This window comes from Cynoglossus semilaevis, chromosome 7, assembly GCF_000523025.1.
Source record: "Cynoglossus semilaevis isolate Cse_v1.0 chromosome 7, Cse_v1.0, whole genome shotgun sequence".
Taxonomy (NCBI): domain Eukaryota; kingdom Metazoa; phylum Chordata; class Actinopteri; order Pleuronectiformes; family Cynoglossidae; genus Cynoglossus; species Cynoglossus semilaevis.
The window spans coordinates 13,301,683-13,310,888 of record NC_024313.1 but is presented as its reverse complement, the minus strand read 5'-3'; the positions used below and the strand labels follow the sequence as shown (position 1 = coordinate 13,310,888).

General features: G+C 53.0%; 3 protein-coding genes across 6 annotated transcripts in view; 2 read left to right on the top strand and 1 right to left on the bottom strand.

Moving 5' to 3' along the window:
- The window catches only part of LOC103381322 (serine/threonine-protein kinase D3), an 11,318-nt gene extending 10,499 nt beyond the window's left edge, over positions 1-819 (top strand). For 2 of the 3 annotated variants that reach the window (XM_025056746.1, XM_025056747.1), the window contains exons 18-19: positions 77-165; positions 507-819. In XM_025056746.1, coding sequence (XP_024912514.1) covers positions 77-165; positions 507-680 — 263 coding nt within the window. In that variant the 3' untranslated portion in view covers positions 681-819. The remainder of the gene's footprint in view (positions 1-76; positions 166-506) is intronic. The other variant, XM_025056745.1, reaches the window with a different exon arrangement.
- Positions 738-6,234, bottom strand: ndufaf7 (NADH:ubiquinone oxidoreductase complex assembly factor 7). 2 transcript variants are annotated; one of them, XM_008313612.3, is made up of 11 exons: positions 5,880-6,234; positions 5,459-5,607; positions 5,296-5,376; positions 4,857-4,967; positions 4,565-4,778; positions 4,419-4,477; positions 4,191-4,304; positions 3,968-4,111; positions 3,698-3,871; positions 2,516-2,763; positions 738-935 (listed from the first exon to the last, which is right to left on the bottom strand). In XM_008313612.3, the coding sequence occupies exons 1-10, from the start codon at positions 5,944-5,946 to the stop codon at positions 2,530-2,532; spliced, it is 1,347 nt and encodes a 448-aa protein (XP_008311834.1). In that variant the 5' UTR covers positions 5,947-6,234; the 3' UTR covers positions 738-935; positions 2,516-2,529. The 2 variants fall into 2 exon arrangements, with proteins under 2 accessions (XP_008311834.1, XP_016888980.1); XM_017033491.2 differs by lacking the exons at positions 738-935; positions 3,698-3,871; positions 3,968-4,111; positions 4,191-4,304 and adding exons at positions 2,850-3,023; positions 3,120-3,263; positions 3,343-3,456; positions 3,571-3,603 and having other exon boundaries at positions 2,410-2,763; positions 4,452-4,477; positions 5,880-6,232.
- Positions 6,235-6,546: 312 nt separating this feature from the next.
- Positions 6,547-9,206, top strand: part of cebpz (CCAAT enhancer binding protein zeta) — a 6,990-nt gene continuing 4,330 nt past the window's right edge. Inside the window, exons 1-4 of the mRNA XM_017033518.2 lie at positions 6,547-6,801; positions 7,172-8,670; positions 8,809-9,040; positions 9,136-9,204. Of these exons, the coding sequence (XP_016889007.1) occupies positions 6,580-6,801; positions 7,172-8,670; positions 8,809-9,040; positions 9,136-9,204 (2,022 nt within the window). The 5' untranslated portion in view covers positions 6,547-6,579. The remainder of the gene's footprint in view (positions 6,802-7,171; positions 8,671-8,808; positions 9,041-9,135; positions 9,205-9,206) is intronic.

Below are 9,206 nucleotides of genomic sequence, written 5' to 3'. Positions count from 1 at the left end.
AGGGGGGGTGGTCAGGGGTGAGGGGTCAGGGGTGAGGGAGCTTGCGTTGACCTGTTGGTCTGGTGTCTCCTCCTCACAGCCGTGGATCTGATCAACAACCTGCTGCAGGTGAAGATGAGGAAGCGCTACAGCGTGGACAAGTCTCTGAGTCATCCCTGGTTGCAGGTACCATTCCTGGTCCTGAAGACATCGCTCAACTCCAAGGCAGAAACAGTTAGCCTAAAATTAGCATAATGTTAATGTTAGCCAAAAGCTACACAAAAAGCTAAAGATACAACTGGAGCCCAGACTACTACAGATGTTTGACCTCTGACCCCGTCCAGTCTAATCAGAGTTTGAACAACGATATATTTTTGAGAGAATTTTGTTCAAACTAAAGATCAACAAAGTAGTTCCATTGTGTTAACAGTGCCACCATGAGGGTGCATGAGGTAGTGACACAAATGACTGCAGAGAGAATCCCTGATGGACACCTGTCTCTGGTTTCTGTCCTGGTCCTCCTGCAGGACTACCAGACCTGGTTGGACCTGAGAGAGTTCGAGACCCGGCGGGGCCAGCGCTACATCACCCACGAGAGCGACGACGCCCGCTGGGAGGAGCACGCCGACGAGCGAGGACTGCAATTCCCCGGACACTTCATTATGTCCCCAAATCTGGACGACATGGAGGAGGACCCCTAGTGGCTGTGAGAGGAACAGCGATGGTCCCAGGATAATGAACACACTGGTCATGTGACCTGTTTTTACCTCATTTAATACTTTTCTACAAATGTGATGAAAAAAACTGTGAAATTTACAGTCAAATAAATCGGGTTTTAGTGAAAGGTGAGTGAGTCCTGGAGTTTCCAGGTGAGTCCTGGAGTTTCCAGGTGAGTCCTGGAGTTTCCAGGTGAGTCCTGGAGTTTCCAGGTGAGTCCTGGAGTTTCCAGGTGAGTCCTGGAGTTTCCAGGTGAGTCCTGGAGTTTCCAGGTGAGTCCTGGAGTTTCCAGGTGAGTCCTGGAGTTTCCAGGTGAGTCCTGGAGTTTCCAGGTGAGTCCTGGAGTTTCCAGGTGAGTCCTGGAGTTTCCAGGTGAGTCCTGGAGTTTCCAGGTGAGTCCTGGAGTTTCCAGGTGAGTCCTGGAGTTTCCAGGTGAGTCCTGGAGTTTCCAGGTGAGTCCTGGAGTTTCCAGGTGAGTCCTGGAGTTTCCAGGTGAGTCCTGGAGTTTCCAGGTGAGTCCTGGAGTTTCCAGGTGAGTCCTGGAGTTTCCAGGTGAGTCCTGGAGTTTCCAGGTGAGTCCTGGAGTTTCCAGGTGAGTCCTGGAGTTTCCAGGTGAGTCCTGGAGTTTCCAGGTGAGTCCTGGAGTTTCCAGGTGAGTCCTGGAGTTTCCAGGTGAGTCCTGGAGTTTCCAGGTGAGTCCTGGAGTTTCCAGGTGAGTCCTGGAGTTTCCAGGTGAGTCCTGGAGTTTCCAGGTGAGTCCTGGAGTTTCCAGGTGAGTCCTGGAGTTTCCAGGTGAGTCCTGGAGTTTCCAGGTGAGTCCTGGAGTTTCCAGGTGAGTCCTGGAGTTTCCAGGTGAGTCCTGGAGTTTCCAGGTGAGTCCTGGAGTTTCCAGGTGAGTCCTGGAGTTTCCAGGTGAGTCCTGGAGTTTCCAGGTGAGTCCTGGAGTTTCCAGGTGAGTCCTGGAGTTTCCAGGTGAGTCCTGGAGTTTCCAGGTGAGTCCTGGAGTTTCCAGGTGAGTCCTGGAGTTTCCAGGTGAGTCCTGGAGTTTCCAGGTGAGTCCTGGAGTTTCCAGGTGAGTCCTGGAGTTTCCAGGTGAGTCCTGGAGTTTCCAGGTGAGTCCTGGAGTTTCCAGGTGAGTCCTGGAGTTTCCAGGTGAGTCCTGGAGTTTCCAGGTGAGTCCTGGAGTTTCCAGGTGAGTCCTGGAGTTTCCAGGTGAGTCCTGGAGTTTCCAGGTGAGTCCTGGAGTTTCCAGGTGAGTCCTGGAGTTTCCAGGTGAGTCCTGGAGTTTCCAGGTGAGTCCTGGAGTTTCCAGGTGAGTCCTGGAGTTTCCAGGTGAGTCCTGGAGTTTCCAGGTGAGTCCTGGAGTTTCCAGGTGAGTCCTGGAGTTTCCAGGTGAGTCCTGGAGTTTCCAGGTGAGTCCTGGAGTTTCCAGGTGAGTCCTGGAGTTTCCAGGTGAGTCCTGGAGTTTCCAGGTGAGTCCTGGAGTTTCCAGGTGAGTCCTGGAGTTTCCAGGTGAGTCCTGGAGTTTCCAGGTGAGTCCTGGAGTTTCCAGGTGAGTCCTGGAGTTTCCAGGTGAGTCCTGGAGTTTCCAGGTGAGTCCTGGAGTTTCCAGGTGAGTCCTGGAGTTTCCAGGTGAGTCCTGGAGTTTCCAGGTGAGTCCTGGAGTTTCCAGGTGAGTCCTGGAGTTTCCAGGTGAGTCCTGGAGTTTCCAGGTGAGTCCTGGAGTTTCCAGGTGAGTCCTGGAGTTTCCAGGTGAGTCCTGGAGTTTCCAGGTGAGTCCTGGAGTTTCCAGGTGAGTCCTGGAGTTTCCAGGTGAGTCCTGGAGTTTCTGTTTCAGGAGTAGCTGAGCTCAGAGAAACCAGCCACAGGCAGCGGTGCTGGACGCTGCCTCTTCTCCAGCTTCAGCCCCGAGGAGGGGGGCGGGGGGGGCGGGGGGGCCAGGCGGCCGTGGTGGAGGAGGCTGAAGAAGAGGAAACGCTGGCCCATCTTGGCCGGGTTCATCATCAGGTCGTAGCTGCTGACCAGCTGCTGCCTGGTGGAGTCGTGGCTGCAGCTCTTCCACAGGACCTGCAGAGGGAGCAGGAGTGAAGACCTGGACGTCTCCTGGTCTGGACCCGTGGTCCTTCACTGCCGACCGCGGTCAGCTGACTCACCTGCATCCGTGCATCGATGCCCATGTTCTTCAGGAACATCCTCTGGGCGATGGGTCCCAGACAGGTCACACTCTCTCCGGCCATGCTGCGCAGGTAGCTGAAGTCCACATCGGTGGTGAGGTCGGCGGAGCCGGGGGACTTTAGGACGTCATGGAGCTGGTGACCTTTGAACCCCTGGTCAACAACCAGGACAAAAAGAAAACAAATAAAAGCCTGGCTATAGACAAAAAAGGTCAACAACAACAACAACGTCGACGACAGAGTTCTTACTCTGAACGTGTCCGTTTTAGTTCCGTCGTGGCCGTAGTCTGCGATCAGTGCTGCTCCGCCCTCCTCCGAGATCCGCTTGGCCAGCTGCTGGACGATGGCCCCGCCCTCTGCACACACCTCTACATGATCCCGCCTTTCACCTGTCTGACAAGGTGTTTCATATTGTTAGTGCACAGTTTTACCACCAGGTGGTGCAAAGAGGACGTCATTCCTGTTCTCCTACCGGGACGAGCGTGGAGGAGGCGAGGGTTGGAGACGGAGCGATGACGAACCTCAGCTCGTCAGGGTTCTGAGGGTGGAGGTCCACCATCACCTCCCTCCAGCCTTTCTCCGTCCTCTGATCAAAACAAACAAAACGTTCAACCAGTCAGACTCCAGTGTTGTCCACGCTTTACCACCACCTGCTGGTCAGCGTGCGACGGCAGCGTTGAGCAACAGAGTGACGTCACACCTGGAATTTGTGGACGGGCAGAGCGTCGAAGAACTCGTGACCTGCAGAGGGAGCAGGAGTGAAGACCTGGACGTCTCCTGGTCTGGACCCGTGGTCCTTCACTGCCGACCGCGGTCAGCTGACTCACCTGCATCCGTGCATCGATGCCCATGTTCTTCAGGAACATCCTCTGGGCGATGGGTCCCAGACAGGTCACACTCTCTCCGGCCATGCTGCGCAGGTAGCTGAAGTCCACATCGGTGGTGAGGTCGGCGGAGCCGGGGGACTTTAGGACGTCATGGAGCTGGTGACCTTTGAACCCCTGGTCAACAACCAGGACAAAAAGAAAACAAATAAAAGCCTGGCTATAGACAAAAAAGGTCAACAACAACAACAACGTCGACGACAGAGTTCTTACTCTGAACGTGTCCGTTTTAGTTCCGTCGTGGCCGTAGTCTGCGATCAGTGCTGCTCCGCCCTCCTCCGAGATCCGCTTGGCCAGCTGCTGGACGATGGCCCCGCCCTCTGCACACACCTCTACATGATCCCGCCTTTCACCTGTCTGACAAGGTGTTTCATATTGTTAGTGCACAGTTTTACCACCAGGTGGTGCAAAGAGGACGTCATTCCTGTTCTCCTACCGGGACGAGCGTGGAGGAGGCGAGGGTTGGAGACGGAGCGATGACGAACCTCAGCTCGTCAGGGTTCTGAGGGTGGAGGTCCACCATCACCTCCCTCCAGCCTTTCTCCGTCCTCTGATCAAAACAAACAAAACGTTCAACCAGTCAGACTCCAGTGTTGTCCACGCTTTACCACCACCTGCTGGTCAGCGTGCGACGGCAGCGTTGAGCAACAGAGTGACGTCACACCTGGAATTTGTGGACGGGCAGAGCGTCGAAGAACTCGTGAGCGAGGAAGATGCTGAATCCTGTGGGAGGTCGGGACCAGAGAAAACCAGTTCAGTAACTAGTCCACAGACCCAGTCCCGACAGGTCTGTGGTTGTTTGACCTCTACCTGCAGGGACGTCGTCTAAGTTACGGTACCAGGACACTGGCAGCCCGTCTTTGGTTTCCCCGCGGCGGTAAACCGGCTCATCCTCGTTGTCCGCCTCACGGCTGCCGCTTCCTGTCAGTTTCTCGGCCTGGAGTCGACTCAGCGCTGGACTCACCTCCACCAGGTGGAGGGACACGGAGGCCTCACCCAGAACTGACCGCAACTGACCAAGTACCTGAAGGGAGGACAGTGCAGCCATGTTGACCTCTGACCTCTGAGCGTCCAGACAAACCTGTGTGGACGGAGGTCTTACTCTGAGGACGTCGCTGGACATGGAGCCTTTTCCAGGTCCCAGCTCCACCAGCTGCAGGTGTTTGGGTCGACCCGCTCCCATCCACTCACTGAGCACCCACACACCGATCAGCTGTGGGGGGGGCGCACACACACACACACACAACATCTGTGTGTTCTTATCCTGTCGACACCGACGTGTTCTGAGGAAATACGACTGGTTTAAACTGGACTTCTACCCAACACGGAGAACTATTTCTAAACTAATATTGGTGTTGTTCTTCATTTACATCTTTTTCATAATTATTTGTATCTAATCTTCCACCAGTTTTTGCTCATTTGTCAGTTCAAATCTGAACTGATCTCTGACACACTTTTAGTAAAGTGACTCATTTCTCAGCCCTCGTCAATAAGATCATCTGTAGATGATTGCAAATATAAATCTGCTTTCATTTTGTTACCTCTCCAAAGACCTGGCTGACCTCCGGTGACGTGATGAAGTCTCCGTCTGGTCCCAGCATGTCCTTCCTCACGTAATAACCCTGGGAGACGGGACAGATTTGTCTCCGTTGACTTCTCTGTCTCTCGTTCTGAAACACGTGTGAGCAGTTCAGTACAACTCACCGTCACTGGGTTGGTCAGAACCTCCCTCATGTACTCGGCCACTGAGATCGGACCAGTGGCTTTGATTTTGGAGGTGAGGTGTCGCAGCATGCACTGGCGGGGGGTCTGGTCATTGTAGGACGAAGGTCTGCAGAAGAGTCTGAGCTGAACTGTCCAACAACAACAACAACAACAACAACAACAACAACAACTTTTTATTTATACGTCCGACTAAGTGGCATTTAACCCAAACTATTTTTGATCATATTATTTTAATTAAGTTAATACAATTAAAAATGTGTCAGAATGATCATATAATGACAGCATAAAGCAACCATTACAGATATATGTGAATTAGAAACAAATCTAACTTTATATATGTGAACTGACTGCAGGTAAACAATACGATTGTTAACAGACGCAGTACAACAGACGGCCTCACCTGCCGGTGAAGGACTACAGACCAGCTTCAGTGTCCGCTGTGTTTTGACGCAGACAAAGAACCTCATGTTGTTGTTCGTAACCTCCTAATGACAACTAGCGGAGAGTCGTTAGCATCTTAGCTGTTAGCCACACCTGTCACGTGTGTACTATGAATACATCCGTAATAAAGACACATGGCTGAAACGAGGCATTAATGTCAAGCTCTACAGACTCAGTGGGAGTAAAATAAAACACTTAATTCATTTTCTTCAGTGTAAATGAGCCACTGACGTCACTATTCTACAGCTAAACATGAACGTTATCGCTAACAGAACCTAACGTTGGACCGAGGCGGCTTCCGTTATTTTCACAATAAAGTATAAAATGTATTTAAAACATTTTATTTTGTTTTATTTTATCATTAACAACAGAATATTTTTGATATATTAATACACTTGAATTATTCTAAATACAGTAAAATATAGCTATAAAACCTACACAATAATTTATGAACGCAATAATGGGATTTTCCCTGTAGTAAAATTATAAAACGTATAAATGAAATACAAAAAAATAAAATAAATATGTGCTCAATTTTTAAAAATATCTTCAAAGTTACTAAACACTGCAATGAATAATAATGAAATAGTACCAGCCCCGGAAGTCCTGATATGACGTAGTTTGTTCTTCCGGGTCACGCTTCTCACGCCGTATCAAGCATGGCAGCGAAAAACAAGCAGCGTAAGAAAACTAAAAGTTCATTGAAACAGAATTTCCAGTCGGAAGAAAAAGAACCGGAGCCTGAAGACAGCGGTGCGGAACAAGATGAGGAGTCCGAATACAGTAACGGAGGAGGTGGAGGAGGAGGTGGAGGAGGAGGGGGGAATCTTGACGAAGAGGAGCTGAGTCTGGACGAAGTGTTACGGCTGGGAGGAACACAGGTAAGAGGAGTGACTCCAACCTCAGTTCTACTTTTCTACATCCACCCAGTCTGATAGTTGACACCGATGTTCTTATTGAAACGACCACGAAGAGAAGCCGCGGTCACCGGAACAACAACAACAACAACAACAACAACAACAACAACAACAGTGATGAGAAAGCTGTGCTGTGTTCGACTCTTCAACAAACAACTGTTTTAATTGTCGATTAGTCGACTAATATTTTCCTTTTTCAAAAAACTAACCTGGTTGATAGACGTTGTTGTTGTTGTTGTTGTTGTTGTTCGTGTTGAGGACCATCAACGTCTCCACATGGTCCGTTGGCTCTGCTGTCGGTGATGACTGTACTGTCTGACTCTCCTCCCTGAAGGCTGACTACATCCTCCTCGCTGCTCTGGAGGACAACGTGGAGCTGGTTGACGGAGGTAAGAAAGGAGCCATCGACGACCTGGAGGAAGGAGAGCTGGAGACCTTCATCAAGAAACTGGACTTCAAGGCCTTTGCTGGGCAGCACGTGATCCCCGATGAGCCTGACCTGGACGGTGCCAAAGAGGGTAAGAAGACCAAGACCAAGACTGGAGCGTCGGCCGCAGACCACGAGGCCGGCGGTCAGGAGGAAGTCGGCAGCGACCGGCAGGAAGTTACCAAACAGAAGGCCAAGAAGAAAACCCCGGAGCAGGGGAGCGCTGGGAAGAAGGCCCGACACAACGTCAACCTGTTTGAATTCCAGCCCAGACACAACCTGCTCCTCAAACCTGGAGGGAAGTGGTTCGACCTGGAGTACAGCGCCGAGGGGTCGTCCTCGCCACAGGACCCTCAGCTGGTGTCTCAGTACAAGACGCTGGCGCAGCAGCTGCTGGAGGCCGAGGTGGCGCTCTACAAGAACAAGAAGGTTCTGCAGAAAGGAGCCAACTCTGCCTGGATGAAGACCGTGGTCTCCTCCGGCGTGCTGGCCGACAGGATGGCGGCCATGACGGTGCTGATCCAGGACGCCCCGGTGCACGCCCTGGAGCACGTGAGCAGCTTGGTGGCCATGGTGAAGAGGAAGGGCAGCAGGAGGATGGGTCTGATGGCCCTGGACACGCTGAGGGAGCTGCTGCTGTCCGACCTCCTGCCCGAGAACAGGAAGCTGCGCACGTTCGCTGAGCACCCCTTCCACCAGCTGGAGGAGAAGGCCAGCGGTAACAGAGACGCCCGGGACCGCCGCCTCCTCATCTGGTACTTCGAGCATCAGCTGAAGCATCACGTGGCCGAGTTTGTGGAGGCTCTGGACTCGGTGGCCCACGACACGGTGGCGGCGACCAAGGCCAAAGCGCTCGCCACCGCCCACGAGCTTCTGTGCAACCGCCCGGAGCAGGAGAAGGCGCTGCTCGGTCAGGTGGTCAACAAACTGGGCGACCCCGAGTACAAGACGGCGGCCAAGGCCTCGTACCTGCTGGAGACGCTGCTGCACCGACACCCCAACATGAAGGCGGTGGTGTGCTGCGAGGTGGAGCGCCTGGTGTTCCGGCCCAACATCAGCGCCAAGGCGCAGTACTACGCCGTCTGCTTCCTGAGCCAGGTGCTGCTGAGCCACGAGGAGGCCGCCCTCGCCGCCAAGCTCATCAACATCTACTTCTCCTTCTTCCGCGCCTGCGTGAAGAAGAAGGAGGTGGAGTCCAAGATGCTGAGCGTGCTGCTGTCGGGCGTGAACCGGGCGTATCCTTACGCCGCCGCCGGAGACGAGAAGGTGAAGGAGCAGCTGGACACGCTGTTCAGGGTGGTGCACCTGGTGAAGTTCAACACGGCCGTGCAGGCGCTGATGCTGCTGTTCCAGGTGATGGACTCGCAGCAGACCGTCTCCGACCGCTACTACGTGGCTCTGTACAGGTGAGGCAGAAGTCCGCTGACGGAGGACCGGCTTCTTCTTTTCAGGGAAACAAACTCATTTTCAAACCTTTTCTGTTCTGTCCTGCTCCTCCTCCTGCTCCTCCTGCTCCTCCTGCTCCTCCTGCTCCTCCCCTGTAGGAAGTTGCTGGACCCTGGTCTGTCCTCCTCCTCCAGACAGAGCATGTTCCTCAACCTCCTCTACAAATCTCTGAAGGTGGACATTGTGCTGCGGCGAGTCAAAGCCTTCGTGAAGCGCCTCCTGCAGGTCAGCGCCGAGCAGAGCGCCAGCTTCGCCTGTGGAGCGCTCTTTCTGGTGTCAGAGGTCATGAAGGTCAAACCAGGTCTGAAGACGTTGCTGCAGGAGGACGTGGTGAGGAGGTGGACGGAGGGACGCCGTTTTATTTTCATCGGGAAAAAATTTTTTTTATTTTGAAAGTATTTGTTTCTTTTCTTTGTTAATTCAAGAACGGAGAAGAGGAGGAGTTCAAAGATCAGCCTGAGGAGGAGGAGGAGGAGGAGGAGGAGGAGCAGGAGGT

Excerpts from the sequence above, each read along its gene's own strand:
- ndufaf7 (XM_008313612.3), bottom strand. The coding sequence starts at position 5,946 with ATGAGGTTCTTTGTCTGCGTCAAAACACAGCGGACACTGAAGCTGGTC. Across the intron at positions 5,608-5,879 it reads CTGTAGTCCTTCACCGGCAG|TTCAGCTCAGACTCTTCTGC; the intron begins GTGAGGCCGTCT and ends GTTGTTGGACAG. Across the intron at positions 3,872-3,967 it reads CTAAAACGGACACGTTCAGA|GGGTTCAAAGGTCACCAGCT; the intron begins GTAAGAACTCTG and ends GTTGTTGACCAG.